The sequence below is a fragment of the Triturus cristatus genome, chromosome 3_2 (assembly GCF_964204655.1).
Source record: "Triturus cristatus chromosome 3_2, aTriCri1.1, whole genome shotgun sequence".
Classification (NCBI taxonomy): domain Eukaryota; kingdom Metazoa; phylum Chordata; class Amphibia; order Caudata; family Salamandridae; genus Triturus; species Triturus cristatus.
In genome coordinates, this window is record NC_140584.1 from 167,109,007 (window position 1) to 167,124,991 (window position 15,985).

Sequence of the window (15,985 nt, forward strand, 5' to 3'; positions counted from 1 at the left end):
GGTGTGCCTGTCACCAGTAACACGGGCAGCAAAGGTGAAATCTTTGTGCGCGGAGATGTGCCTGTCGCCGGTAACTCAGGCAGCATTCAGCGTACGTAGAATCTCAAATTAAAATGGCCGCATTGATTTTGGCAGAGGTGTGCTCACAGTTAAGAGGGCAGCTATATCAACGTACATGTGTCATATGTTTGATAGAAACAATGGCTGCCCACAAACGTACATCGACAATAATGCCAACCACCTAGGGTGACCAGATTCTCAAAACAAAATTCAGGCAGGCTCGAGGAGCAGGAGACAAGGAGGGGGTGCCTGTGTCGGAGATGGTTGGGGGGGAGGGGGAGGGAAAGAAAGTGAAAGCGCAAGCATGGCATGCACGCGTTGTGCTGAATGCGCCAGTCCTACGCGTGCACATCGCCTGGAATGAAGAAGAAAAACAAGGTGGAAGAGATGTGAGACGCAGTGCTCGTGCCATCTCCTGTCCCCCTTCGCTAGCAAAACCGACGACTATAGGTCTCGCCAAGGTGAGCAGCGCATGCGCTGCATCACTAGGCGAGACCTAAAAAGGGAGGGTGTACCCAGTCTCTACAAGATTTAAAACATAGCGGTCTGAAAGTGGGACACCCGACTCCTTACAGAACCAACATGTTCTAAGATGGGGGATCTAGAACTGCTTTCCTGAGGAACCAACGGTGGCAGAAGAAGAAGTGGAGGAGGAGGAGGATTGCTGCCGAGCAGCTCCTTAAAGACATTCTTTATTTTTCCCTCTGTACGATTTGTACAAAGGATTCTGCTGCTGCTGGCTCTGTTGAATCTGTTGGCGGCCACGAAAGGATGCAATTCTTCCAAAACCATGATGCCGCTTGTAGCCGTATCCCCTAGACTGCGTCTGAAGACCCAGAGATCTCGCAACCGCTCTATCCTTAAAGCGTTGCAAATCAGAGTCAGCTTTAGTATCAAACAGTCTCGACCCATCAAAGGGCAAATCCAGCAGAGTCGCTGGAACATCAGGAGAAAATCCGGACGACCTGAGCCAAGCTTGTCTTCTTGTTGCTACAGAAGACCCCATCACACGAGCCACAGAGTTAGCAGTGTCCAGACCAGATTGTATCACCTGAAGGGCCGCAGCTTGAAAATCACAAAGGGCCTCCAAGAAATTATTCTGATCCTCTTCAGACAACTTTGGAGCTAGCTGCTTGACTGAATCCATCAGAGCATGGATATACCTCCCAAGGAGACAGGTAGCATTAGTGGACTTTAGAGCCATACTCGCAGAAGAAATTACCATCTTTGCCACTTGCTCCATTTTTTTTAGAATCCCTATCACCAGGTATGGTAGGGAATGAACCAGAAAATTGCTTCGAACCAGAAGCCTGCACCACCAAGCTTTCCGGTGACGGATGTGAAGACAGAAAAGCCAGATCCCCAGGAGCAGGCCTGTACCTTCTTGAAATGGACCGGGAAACTGTAGGAACAGACAAGGGCTTCTGCCAGACTTCCAAAATAGGCTCAGTTAAAGCCTCATTAAAGGGTAGAAGAGGTTCAGAAGCTGCAGAAGATGTATTAAGAACTTCAGTCAGGATATTAAATCTTACCTCTGCTGAAGTAAACTGCAGATCAAGCAACTCTGCTGCCTTCTTATCACAACATGAAATGGAGCATTGAGATGAGAGATCATACTCAGAAGTATACAATTCACTGGCTTCCTGTAAGCCTTCAAACTCGTCCACAGACTCAATAATCTCTCCTTCCTCCTGTCCCTGTTCATATTCCTCCTCCTCAAGGAGCCTCTGCGCCTCTCTCCTAGAGGGCTGTTTCAGAATCGGCGTCGGCGGCGCCAACCGCAGCGCCGGTGACGGCGCTAACGGCGTCGATGGAGGTGCTTCAGCTTCAAATCTCGGCGGCGATCTAATCCGAGGCGGTGCCGACTCAACAGCAGAAGAAGTCAGAGGAACCGGAGTGGAAGACCTCGGCGCCGGAAAATGCCAAGCCGGAGTCGTCGCCATGAATGGCACAAAGGGTGCTTGAGCATAGTAGTGAGGTACACCCAAGTTAAAGGCCAAAGGACCCGCGGGGTCTGAAGGCACACCACGTGGAGTAGAGGCATTTAAAAATGCATAGGGTCTGATCCAGGAACAGGAAAAGGAGGATATGGATCCATACCTTCCTGAACAGGAACCACCTGAGGCTGACTCGGAGCCTGCGGAGCTGGAGAAGACAGCGAAGCGACACGGACTGGAGACAACTCCCTTGGCATCGGAGACATACCAGGAGCCGGAGAACCTTCAGGCGACGAAGGGCCTTTCGACGCCGATGACCTCAGAGCCGGGGATTGAACCGGCGTCATCCGTGGCGATGGAGTTTTAGTTGGAGAAACAAAGTCCTGCCTTCGAAGCCGCTTAGCTGGAAAAGGCGACCTCTAAGCCCTGACCTTCGACGAACGGCGTCGAGAGCCATGTCTCTTCTTCGACTTCTTGACTTCGAAGTGTGAGAAGACGACGACTTTTCATGTTTTCGACCCCTCTTCTCCTTTTTGGCTCTGGCTATAAATAGTTTAGCCTCTCGTTCCTTAATGGCCTTCGGATTCATCTTCCTGCAGCTTCAGCACTCATCGACGTCGTGATCCGAAGACAAGCACCAAAGGCAATCATCATGGGGGTCAGTGATCGACATGTGACCGCCACACTCCCTGCAGGGCTTAAATCCAGACTTCCTAGAAGTAGCCATTAGAAATCCTCAAGGAAACAAAGTTAACCCTTTAGAAAATGGAGAGTCCCTAGAAAAAACGTTATGCGTCGATGGCGCGGAAAAAAGGGAACCGACGTCAGCACGCCGACGAGGTCCTCTTATGGCTCCGATGACATCATACGGTGTCGTGCGCGGAGCCGTGCTATTATGACGTCGACGTGGGAGAGCTAGGAAAGAATTTCCGTGGATTGCTGGCACAGGGGGTATTCAAAAGGTGAGGAATCCACAGGCAGAAGTATTCATCAGAAACTATGTTTTATAGGTCAACCCTGTGGATGGCACAAAAGGTGCTGCAGACCAAATGTGGCAGTTAACTTCCTGGCCCTGAATGCATTTTCTACACCACATACCAAGGACTAATAGGCAAATTAAATATGTCAATCAAGGATACATCAATTTACACATGTCAAAGGAAGAGTACATGGACTTTACTCCTGTTTAGTATGGGTAAAGCGCACGGAGTTCCAAGTCCATCAAAAATAGGGTCCAGAAAAAAGCAAAGAATTTGGAGGAACCTTGCAGAAAACGAGGAACTGCTACATTGCCAGCAACCTGTGCACTCCTCCAAGCTACCCCGGTCTCTCCTGGGCAGCCCGTAAACAGCACAACTACAGCTGGATTTCTACTCTGCAGGCCTGTCTGTTACTAATCGTTGCACCTGGCTAGACTCAGATCATTCACCTTGACTGGAAATATATATTATTGCATGCCTGTAAGTTGCTATTCTGTCACTCTGGGGCAAATACCAAGACAATGTACCATCACTGCTGTAACCGGGGGATGCCTTTGGTTGTTCCTTTGCCACAAATGTGTGGATTCCACAGAGACCTACTCAATCAGACAACAATGAATTAATGTAAATTGCCTTCATTCTCTCTCTCCTACCTCAACCCACCACAATAAGTCTTGGCTTAGTAAGCCAAGAGCTCCACTTCTCAGGCATGACACCAAAGTGCTCCCCACATATGAGAGTGCAATTATACACTCTTAGCAAGCATTCTCGCATGGTATAGCAGGTTACCTCTCCACTCTTCTGCACCTCATAAGGCGTATTAAGCATAACTAAATGCAACTACAATGCAATATGTAAGATAAAAAAAATTACATTTATAAGTCCATAAGGTATTTGTATTCACTGCTAAAAACGACATCAAAGCAGCAAAGATGAGACATTTCTAAACTGATAAATTGCAAACCAACCAAGATGGTAGCCCCTGGGATTGCTAAAACGACATAGTGGGCTACATGCAACTAACAGCTAGGACCCTAAATCTAAGTGATAAACAAACACAGCCAATTCATCTGAACCTCGGACATGATACAGATAGGAAGGTAAAGCAGGGAAGGAGTACGTAAAAAAGACAGATGCTAGAGAGGTACATACCTGAGGGCACCCAGTGGGTGTGCGCACAGGAAGTTGTAGTAGCAGATGTCCTGGTTTCCAGTCACATTCACAACCTGGAGGAGAAGGAGGGTATAAATACAATCATCCCCCAGTCACGATCTTGCAAGAGTGATGACTGCTGGGAATTTGGAATCAGAGTTCCTTGAGAGTGGTGCAGACTGACGCAAAAAGCAATTGGAAGGACTAATAATATATGTAGTCTCGCAGTTTAGCTCCCAAACAATCAAAGGTAAATTTAACAATAGAAATGGCTACTAAACACTTTTTGCAGAAAAGAGTCTCTGTCCTACAGTACTGCTGAAAACCTACATAAGGCACTTAACTAAATAGTAATGGAAACCACCTTCCTATGCCATTAGTCAGAGACAGCTCCTTTAAAGGAGACTATATTCTGGGACCATAAAATACTGGCACCTCAGACCAGTAATAGGTTCCTCAGAAGGGCTTGCGTGACGATCTACAGCCTCAGCATCTCCTGCTTGAATGGAATAATTTATATTTCTTCCTGTACTAGAAAAGTGTCCTTTTTCAACCACAGTGATGTTTCCATGCTATTGCAGCTTTGTACGTGCCTGTAATCCCATTTGATCTTCCTACATTGTCACTTACAAGAAGAAACAAACTTGAAAGTAGCAACAGGCTGTGCTATCTCCTGCTTTACATTTTACTTCAAAATATTGCTGATTGCCCAGTCTCACTACCTAGGTCGGAAACATGTATGTGGAAAGTCACAAAAAGATAATCAGCTTCACTGGCCATGAGTACCAGAAAGGAAAAATGTGTGCACTGAGGCAGCGATTTACATACGATGAAAATCCCCAACATTGTGACTAGACATGTCTGACTATAGGAGGAGTGGTGCTAGATGGACTGTAGTCACTTGTGGAAATTTGAGGGTGGAGGACTTTCTCCAAGTGTTGGGACATAACTTCTAAAGCTCACAGATGAGCAAGCTCACTTGGAAAGCTACTTTTTGTGTTGGTGTAGTAACTACTGCCAGGATGTAAAGTACACGTTGATTTGGGTCAACTTCTCTTACAAATCTAGTACAATGTTGAAGAATTTTGGCAGGTGTGTTTACGCTTTGGTGATCTCACACCACGTGCACCAATGAAGGAGGATTGGACTTTCATCGGACAACATGTTTTATGTCCTCTGAAGGTATATGTATATACATCCAGAAGCTTGCATACCTTTAGATACTTTATTATAAATGTATGATATGTGGAAAAAGAGCTGATCTCTCCTGCCCCTCTCCCAGTTCACCCCTCGTACCGTCTGGTATGTAATCACCAACTGGATGACCGGGAGTGCGTAGAAAACAGCAATTGTGGCAATATTCCTGCAAGAATAAAACTAAGTGTGAGTGGAGGCACCGCAAAATATAAACATTAATGCCATTTAAAGGAAACCTGTAAGCTTCCTAAACACACTTTACAATACATATCTGATGTGCTTCATATGTTTAAGTGATTTTCTGGCTCTGAACATAGGCAGTTTAGGATGGGGCTAAAGCAAGAAAGGATGACTGAACACTGCCTGCTAATGGCCACTTGGTGACATCCCTATGGTATAAAACAGATATCTGGACAAAGGGACAGCGGAGAACCCAGAAAAAGACAAACCCATAAGAAAGGCTCAGTATTGTGTTGCCTCTGTCTTCATGATAGCAGAAAGAACTTGGCAACCCATATTTTTATTCAGAAGAATAGACCGAGATGTTATGGATGCATAGGTTACAACCAGGATGCTCTAGGTCTACTTTCTAATTTGAAACCCCCAAACAACGTTAACTCCATCCCTGGCCGCGAACTCACCAGAAGTAGATTTGGTACTTCTTCCTCATGACTCTTGTGTCCTTTCGAGCCAAGTCAGCCACACATAAGTATTTCTGGAAGAAAACCAGTGTGTTAGATTAAGAGACTTGCACCACAATACATACAAAGCATAGATACTGAGGAAACCCAAATAGTCTGATAAACTCAACACTGTAGGAATACAGAGCAAAAGAAAAATTATCTAAAGTGCATGAGAAATTTAAGAAAATGCCTTATTCTGGACTCTGGGCAAAGGCAGAGGAAAATGTGAGTGATAAAGAGCATAGGTATACTACAGAAGGCAGCGAGAAAGAAGAGACAATTAAGAGCCAAGATTCCACAGCATCGACATGAAGAGATATGGTTCCAACTTCTGGAGCATTACTTATCCTGACAATCTCTCCAAAACTGCATGAAAAGGTTTAAACATAACATACTCAAACAATATCTGGAACAACTAATAGCAGACACCTACCTCAACACAGACAAGGATAGTCTAAAGAGGATTTCATCTTCTATTCAAAACGCCCAGCAAAGTGGAGAACTGTTATTTCTCTTCATCCACAAGTAACTAACATAAACAAAACTCCTTATGGAACCAAACATATTAGTGCTCCCTCCAAAATCTTCAAAGGGGAGGCCGTCATTTCCATCTTTAGGACAGGAACATACTAATTTAAGCAACAAACCAACACCTCCCCACCTTTGACAGCCATTTCCCGACACTTATCTCTCTTATCGTGCAACACAACCCAGCACCTACTCCCTAGCAAGACCACACTGCTACATTATCTTCCAACTATTCCCCCCTCAGGAGCTCTAATGGCTACTCAGGAACCCAGACCGCCGTCTTACACCTACACCGGGACAGATCCGGCCCCAATCCCAGGCTCTTCACAGAGCTCCACCCAGTCTCTTCGAACACACACATGATCTCCAGCATGAAACCCACCCAGCTAAAACAAACATATTATACCTCCAACCCCAACAAATAAGATTTAGCCATGAATATTATTCAGCTGCACTGGAAGCATCGACTGCCCCTCATGTGGTGTCAAAACCCTCCCCAATCTTCTAAACACAACCCTTAACATAGAAAATAAAATGGACATCCTAGCAGAAGAAATCTTGCACATAAAAAAGGAACTCCGGACCAAATTATTTTCCAAAGCTGACTATGACAGAGAAAGTCTCCCTATAAAAGTTCTTTGAGTAATAAAGGGGGAACCTACTGGACCACTATCCCGTTTGGTCACTCACCTCACAGACCTCTTAACCTCCTATACCCATCTGAAGCAAAATTACTTACCAAAATCATACTGCATTAAAGCATTCCTAAAGAACCCCAAGCCTTTATCTAGTATTCCAGTAATCTTCAGCTCGAAAAGAATCTCTTAAACATAGTGCCCAGACCCCCATCATCCAAACGGTTTGCTCTTGAACTGTAGATCAGTTGTTAAGCATGCAACTGAACTAGAAGAAACCATACTAACAGATAACATTGACATTACATTTCTGACTGAAACTTAGCTAAATGAACACTAAACCCCAATACTTGACCTGCTTGCACCACCTGTCTATTTTATTATATGATGGGAGAAACCAGGATGTACAGGAGGTGGTCTAGCAATCATTCAAAAATATGTCATCCGGCTCAACACCTTTGAGACCACGAACTACTCACCATTCGAATACCTAGGAGTTAACCTCATAACAAAAAGGTGCAACCCCTATCAAACTTCATACCATCTATCACCCCCTGGTGCTCACTCAATCTACATAGAAGAACAATCAGACCTGATAACACAGGCATCCCTAAATGACACCAATGACGTGTTCTTAGGGGACTTCAAGCTTCACTGGAATGGCACAGATGACACCACGATCCGTAACCTAATAAATTTACTGGAAATCAATGACTTTAAACAGCTCTGCAAAGAACAGACCAACAACCGAGGTGCTACTCTAGATGCAATAATAACTAGAAAGTGAGTATGTCCCTCTTAGGTATCTCAAGCCCATCGACTGGTCTGATCACCATCTCATACACTCCAACCTAAAGGCTGAACCCAGAACTTACCAAGCCACATTTTTTTTTTGGGAGCGTTTGAGTTTTTATATATAATGAAATCCAATAATTTGTGGTCTGCTTTCAGATACATTATAATTTGCTTCGATGCACGGAAAACATTGTGAAGAATTGATAATGCATAGGCAATGCCATCAAATTGGAACATGAATTCATATACCAAAGAACCATAAGGAAACACCTTCAAGAATGTTCTCCCTTCTTTTCTAGGGATTGAACTGAAGGTATATTGAATCAACTGCAGAGTGAAAGAAAGGGCCACGTTTGGATGCGGAGAGCAATGGGATATCTACTCAAATCCGGCAGATGTTCTCTATGCCACCTTTCAGGTCACTATGTCAGTCACCTAGCGGTCCAGGTAGCATAGTTTTCCTGATGACACAGCCCATGTCTACTCTGCTATTGGAAAACTTACCAAGCCATAATTAATAAACATGCACAATGGACACAGAAGATCCAACAAATTTCCCTGTTGACTCTGGAAGCCAAGATAAACGCCCAACTTCATTCACATCCTCATCTACGCATGGTAGATGACCTCACTGGCCACTATAACTGAACAATAACAAACTTGCTTGACCAAGTGGTCCCACTCAAACACAAGAGATCCAGAAAGATCCAGTCTCAATCATGGTTCAATCCAGATCTAAACACAGAGAGGAGACAACTAACAATGGCTGAAAGACTATGGAGACAGAACCCTACACCAACTCAACTTGCTGTCCTCGGGGCTGAACACCTCTCCTACAAGAAACATTTTTAGAGAAATAGGTACTTTCCAATCGAGATTCAGAAAAGTCTGCAGCACAGAAACTGCTACAATTAATATATCGCACAACATTATCAGATCTCTAGATGAAGGCGACTCTTGCCTCTTAATCCTACTTGATATATTGGCGGGATTTGACACAGTCAACCCCCAAACTTTACTCGAGACCCTCAAGAATCACACCAACGGCTAGCAGCCAAAGGAAATGGGCGCTGCCTAGAGAGGCTCCGTGGCTCAACAGACAACCCTATCAATCCGGCTATTAATCCGCTGGAACAAAGATACCAAAAGTAGTGGAAAGTGTGGCGGATGTGGTGCGGCATTAATTGTGCTGCCCATGGTTGCTAGAAAAAGGATACCGGCAAGCCTACGTCGACGTGAATGGACGCGGCCTGCGACGTGAAGTGCAGCCGGGGTCTCGAGTGCAGCGGCAGCCGAGCAAGTGAAGGCAGTGAGACCCAGGCCCGGAGGCAGCTTTCGTGCGGCCAGAGGAAGCGGCCGACCAGAGCAGGTCAGTTACGGTCCCAGCAGATTGGTGGGGTTCAGCAGCGCAATTGCCCTGGCTTGGCAGACACGGCGCAGCTTCCCAGGACCCCCCCGGGAGCCGCCCGTGCGCTGGCTAGACGCACTACGAGGACAGGTCAGGTCGGCCTGTACGGTCCGAGGCATGGTGGGAATTCCCCCCCGGGGAGATTATTTCTGGGTTAGTGCGCGCAAGTACCCGAGAGACTCACCAGGGTGACCGTAAGCGAGGCGCTGTAAGAAATACAGCCACTTTGAGAATAAGTAGCCTTGAGACAGTAGTACAGGACCGGTAGAGAGTCTGCACCAGTAGAGACTCTGAGGTGCGCAGCCCATTGAGTGGTATCCTTCTCTTCCCCCTCACTGGTTCAAAGGAGAAGATAACGCCATGCGATCCGGCTCCAAGGGAGGGGCAGTGGCCATCTTGAAACGCCGTTAACGTTACCAGAGGAGGATCACCTGGCCTACTAGCGCGCCAGGAGGGAACAAATAGACAACAAACACGGTCAGTCATACGAGTTCCTGCACAGGTGCGCAGCTCTTTGACAACCCCTCAGTAGCAGCAGCGAGTACGAGACACAACTGGCAAGAGGTGGAAAACCCGAAAGGCCGCGTGTGGCTCCCAACCGCTCAGGCAGGCAGCAGTGAGTACTACCTCCTACCACTCAACGCGACATCGTTGGAGACTTGCTGCAATGGGAGGAGGGGGCCTGCGCAGAACGCATCAAACAAAGCTGGACAAGTATGTCTGCGCCAAAGGCCCACCTGAACTGTCTGACCGCAAACCCACCCGTGTGGTGAGCCCCACAATCTCGGAACTAACAGAGGTCACGCTGCAGGACATTATGAGTACGTTGAATAACGTGCATACATCCTTAGACTCCCGAAAAGGGTCGGTCTCCATGGAACTCTCCCTAATCCGAGCAGACTTTAAAAAAATGGGTACGAGAGTGACGGAGGTTGAAGCAATTACAGCGACTCTCTCAAAAGACACGTCTGCTCTTCAACCCCAAGTACGTCAACTTAAAGCAGAGAACAAGCTCATGGCAGCCAAACTAGACGATCAGGAAGGCCGATCAAGGCGTAATAACGTCAGAATCATTGGAGTGCCGGAAGGGACAGGAGAACCAGCACTGGACCTTTTTGTCGAAGACCTCATCAAGAACCAGTTGCAGCCTCGAGGTCTATCTGATTATTTCTCAGTAGAAAGAGCCCATCGAGTTCCGGGAGGCAGACCCACACCGGGATCCCCCTTTCCCCAGACCCATACTAGCCCGAATTTTCAACTTCCGCGACTTGATCCTTCAGACAGCGTGAGTCACCCCTGCTACGGCTCGAACACAGTACAGTGACATGGCGGCGGTGACGAAACAACGACAAAGCTTCCTGGAAGTCAAGAAAGAGCTGAGAAACCGTGAGCTCAAGTACTCCATGCTCTTCACAGCGAAATTAAGAGAAGAGGCGGAAGGAAAGACTTGGTTCTTTACGACACCTGAGGAGGCACAGGAATGGCTGGAGGGAAGGCGTTGAACTGCGAGCTCTGGAAGGACTGGAAGAAAATCCAATCAACAGTCACAGGAAGCGGCACCAGTAGAGTTGGAACCTCTTCATAGAACGCCTCACAATTATTCTGAATCAAGAGGGTGTGAAATATCACCTATAGGCAGACAACATACAGCTTTAGTACAAAATATCTTCCTACAGTGACATTCGCCAAATAAATGTCACACTAAACAAGATACAAACCTGGCTAAACACCAATCAACTAAAACTGAACCCTAATAAAACTGAACTTATACTCTTCCCCGCGCCCCCATGGCAAGCCTTTACTAATCCAAAAATGGCTCGAGAGCCTGGATGCTCTTAACTGTTCTTTCACACTCTTCAACTCCGTGAAGTCCCTGGGAATCATCCTAGACAAAAACATGTCAATGAAGGAACACATCAACGACTCAGCCAAATGGACACTCTACACCCTAAAACATTTCGGGAAAATCAAACCGTTTATTTCACCTGAAGGCCTCAAGACTGTAGTACAATCACTAGTCCTCTCGAAACTAAACTACGGCAATGCCATAATCAATGGGACCGCTAAAAGCCACCAGACTCCTCACAGGTACCTAAGGATTTGAACACATATCACCAACTCTCAAGAGTCTCAGTTGGCTCAACATAGAAGGAAGATGCATCCTCAAGACAGCCTATATCACCCAATAGGTTCTTCAAACCCTAAACATTTGGATAGCAAACTATCAAGAGCGGGTAGAAATCGGGCCCTGAGAAGCTCCAACTCTCTCCTTCTGATCATTCCCCAAACTAAAAGAAAAACATCCCAGAAACGCTCCTTCTCAAGTAATACTCCATGGAATTGGAGCTCACTTCCCATAGATGTCTGTTGCAATCCCTCTTATACTTTCTTCAAATAGAACCTCAAATCACTATTGCTTAACAAATACTACAATCTGCTCCCATGAGCCCGCCACACCGACATGATTATTGACATGGCTTCTTGACCCAGCATCTGATCCATCACTAATGACACAGATGAATAATGCTGTACTTATGATACATTTTAACTTACATATATAATATCTCATTTCTTTTATTTTTTATTTCCTTTGGATAAACTAGGTCAACCTTGAATCCTTGTATTAATGTTATGATCTCTGTTCCCATGTACTGTAAAGCCCTCTGATGCCTCCGGGTCAAGCCAGCGCTATATAAAACGCTCAATATATAAATAAAATTAAGAGTCAAGGACAGATGTCTGTTTGCCAACAAGATGGATTGGTGTGAGAACAGAAAAGCTTTAGGTAGAGTACAAGAAGCAGCATTTACACATATTAGGAGAAGAAAGAAATTAACCAAAAGCTAAGTGTACCTATAAGGGAGATACAATGCAACTGTAGATAAGAGGAAGAATGGGTAAAATCAGGTGCAACACTGGGTAGGGATTCCTGAAGCAACACAGTGATGCACAATCCATTAGTGATTAAAGGGACAACATTTACCTTGGTTCGGATTACATTTTTGTCAGATTCAATGTCAACTAGTGTGTCATAGTCATCCTCTTCCACAGAGCTCAGGGACTCCAGGCGAGGTCGGCTGGCAAGGTTCTCGAGGGAACGGTCTAAGGGACACAAGGAATAAGTAGATGTGAGGTGAACAATTAATGCTGCCATGCAACAAAAGGATTAAGAGGCTCATCAACATGATACACTCACACCGCAGGCAGATCACCCATGAGTGAAGCTATGGCACTACTGCCAAATCTCAGATAGCAGAAAATTCATACATGAGCAGCGGCCAGACCAACGCTACAATGGTCTGCTTACACAAACGGCAATTTCTACACGTCACTGAAACGGACATCCCACCAGTTTCTATTTTCAAACATCCCATGTGAGGATCCTTTCAACTCTCTACAAGATCAGGACTGGTCAGTTTTGCTTGAACTCCAGGGCAAATCTCAGGCAAACTCAAAAGCAGTGAACTGATGGCTGGTGGTAGCTGCAACCTGTATCAAATAAGTTAAGGCAACAATAAGATATTCTGAATCTGCACAACTTAAGACACTGATTACAGCCAAACACATCATTTAGGAAGGGCTATGGCCACCTCTTGCCACTTCCTTCGCAAAAATGGCCCATCAAGTTTCTGTCTCAAAAAAAAAATACAGATCACCCAGGGGCGTCATCATCCATACAATAGACTTCGTCAGGGACTTGGCAGAACAGAGTTGCATATGGCGCCTTTGTGAATGCTGAATCCACCTACAAGACACACAGAGACCAACAGATATCTTCAAGGCAGGTGCATTCAAAAAGTAATCAAGCCTAAGGCATGTGATTGGTTCCACTCTGGTCCAAATTACACTCCACCTGTGAAACAGCTTCATAGCCTGCATCTAGGTTTGTTATTAGCACAGGAGTACAAACACACAAAAGGTATGGCAGCTAAATGTATTTCCAAGCTCACCCTATAGGGATTTCCAGCCATAGGAACTCAGGCTCCAAAGATTATGTATCAAAAGGCCTCACGCACATTTTCTTGGCATGCGTCATCATTGGCCAGTCCGCCCCACCATGTTAGGACAGTGCCAACACCGTGTCTCAAACTTATTGAAAGGATTGTATTCTCCCATTCAGTAAGGTTGGGACCACCGAGGTAGCAGTGTCCTATTGCAGTGGTGCAGACTGGCCGATGATGAAGCATGTCACAAAAATGTGAGGGAGGCTTTCCGTTCAGAATCTTTGGAGTCTGTGTTCCTACCGCAGAAATCCCTTTGAGATGATTAGAAAATAATTAGCTGCCATACCTTTGGTGTGTTTGTATGCAAGTTGTGGAGGATATAGTGCAGTTTTTTTAATCCTCTAGCTCTTCCTTTTGTGTGAAACCATTGCAAAGGAGTGTCACTGTAATCTACTGCTCCAGACAGGAAGCTTTAGAGGTCTTGCATACCTGCTGAACAGCAATGAAGCAGACACGGCTCAGTTTAGAAAGAAGCTGAAAATGTGGCTATTTAATCGAATTTAACAGTCTGCTGCTACTGGACAGCTAATTGGAGGTGCAGAGCCACAGGATAATCCTTGGAGTGGCAGTGTCCTATACGAGTGCCTTTTCATTCATTCATTCATTCATTCATTCATTTGACCCTGGGAATGCAGGCAATAATTGCAAACTCTAATGAATAGTTGATTGATTTGGGTTAATGATCACATTATGTATTCTCCTCCCACCCTTCCAATCGATGCTGGGGTGGAGGACAGACACGCATCACAAGCCTTGTACATGGATTGCAAGGTACATGTACTGATCATAGTGCCTGATAAACAAAAAGATCACAAGTGACAGACAGATGAAAATTATCATGCACTTGTCACAAGTGCCCTGCACTAATCACAAGTGACAGGCAATGATCAAGAAGTGCACACTGAGGACTGGTGGAGTGAACAGACTGCAATTGATGTGCACAGATTATACGTGACAATCAATACAATTAGTTTATTTCCAATGTTTCAAATACTGAGTCCTTAGGATTCTTTTTTTTGCGAGGGAGAACAGAACATGGACCACTCATTATGGGAGTCCAGGATACCTGGCTTCTGATAGACCAAGGATATCTTATCCAACAGCAGCACAGCTAGAGTTCTGCACATAATGCAGCAAATATGTGAGGGACAAACACCACCTACAGTCAATGTAAGTTATATTTAGTAACAACATGGACACTCAACTAAGCAACGCTAAAGCTTACCACCATGCTACACTGTGAGGTATATCTCTAGCTAGTGGTTTAGTTTGTAAAGTGGTCTGAAAAGAGCGGCCAGTAGCAGCACAGGGTTTAGAAATTGAACAAATGGGATAGAATACTTCTCAATGCAAGGTTTAGTATCTTAAATAAAATTAGATGTCTCTCAATGAAAAGCTTAGCATTTTAAAGAATGCAGAACTCAGTATCTCAAAGACTAACCTGGAATGATTCTGAAAGCAGAGATTGGTGTCCTAATGTACAGTCTGAACTGATCCTCTATACTGGGTTTGTTATACCAAACAAAGACTTAAACACTTATTAATGTAGAGCTCCTTCAAAGAACCATATGGAAGTCTTCTCAGTTAAAAGCTTGGTAATAACCAACAGAATAGATCAATTTTCCATGCCGAGCTTAGTTTCAAACTAAAAACCTCAATTTTCCAATCTGCACAGATTCTCATTTTAAAGAACTGCCTGGTACACTCCTCAACCCTGAGCTCTGTAGTCTAAAAATTGGCCTCGAATGGCCATATCTCTGTTCTCAAACATTTGAACGATAACCATGAACACTTCTCTGTGGTGAACTCACCATCTTAAAGAATGGCCCAGAAATACATGCATATGATGTTTAATGACAAACATAAGAGCCCTTGATAATACAGAGGGTTGTGTTCTGTTCTCCCAAAAAGCAAAAGGCAATTCGAATTTGCCAAATCAGTGGCAGTTTACAGCATTAAAGGGCAGTGGGGGTAATCTGACAATATTAGGAGTGTTGAGCTAGACCGTAAGCAGAGCCTGACTTGAGTGGCAAAAGAAAGAAGGATTAAAAGGGATTTTTATATTTACCCAAGGTGTAGCAAGTGCATCCCCAAGGATTGGCCAATAGGAAAATCCAGAGATTTAGGCACAGGCCTGGTGCTTTTTCAGAGTTTAAGGAAAGATGCTACATGACAGGCTTAGCGCTAAATTGCCCAGTAGCACTGGGGTAAATACAAGACATTTTACCCACCCTTCTAACATTACCCAGGAAGCTTCACATTACCTTCATCAGGCAATCTCAGAATTACCATAAAGAGCTAGCAGAAAATGGTGCTGTAACGTGCCCAGCAGAGATAACGGATATTACAAGACTGCCAGACAGGACAACCTAGGCTGAGATGAGCTGCAATGAAAGTTAAGGAAATTCATGCCCATGCCAAGTATACAAGTATATCTGTGCTGAATTAAGGGCTAAGAGTGCAGTACAATACACCCCTGTTTAAACTGTGCTGCAACACAAGCAAAGGTGCAGTGTGGCACAGACTAGGGTCAGCTGTACTGCCAACTGGGCTAATGGTGTTGTATGGTACATGCAAATCTGAGCTGTGCTACCAGAAGGACTGAG

The 15,985-nt window shown here is 45.1% G+C and overlaps 1 protein-coding gene across 4 annotated transcripts in view; it reads right to left on the reverse strand.

The window, feature by feature from the left end:
• SIDT2 (SID1 transmembrane family member 2) overlaps positions 1 to 15,985 on the reverse strand; it is a 230,618-nt gene that overhangs the window by 79,619 nt on the left and 135,014 nt on the right. For all 4 annotated transcript variants that reach the window (XM_085647455.1, XM_085647453.1, XM_085647454.1 and 1 more), the window contains 4 exons: positions 12,359 to 12,477; positions 5,968 to 6,041; positions 5,426 to 5,492; positions 4,130 to 4,203 (listed from right to left, as the gene is read on the reverse strand). In XM_085647455.1, the coding sequence (XP_085503581.1) occupies positions 4,130 to 4,203; positions 5,426 to 5,492; positions 5,968 to 6,041; positions 12,359 to 12,477 (334 nt within the window). The remainder of the gene's footprint in view (positions 1 to 4,129; positions 4,204 to 5,425; positions 5,493 to 5,967; positions 6,042 to 12,358; positions 12,478 to 15,985) is intronic.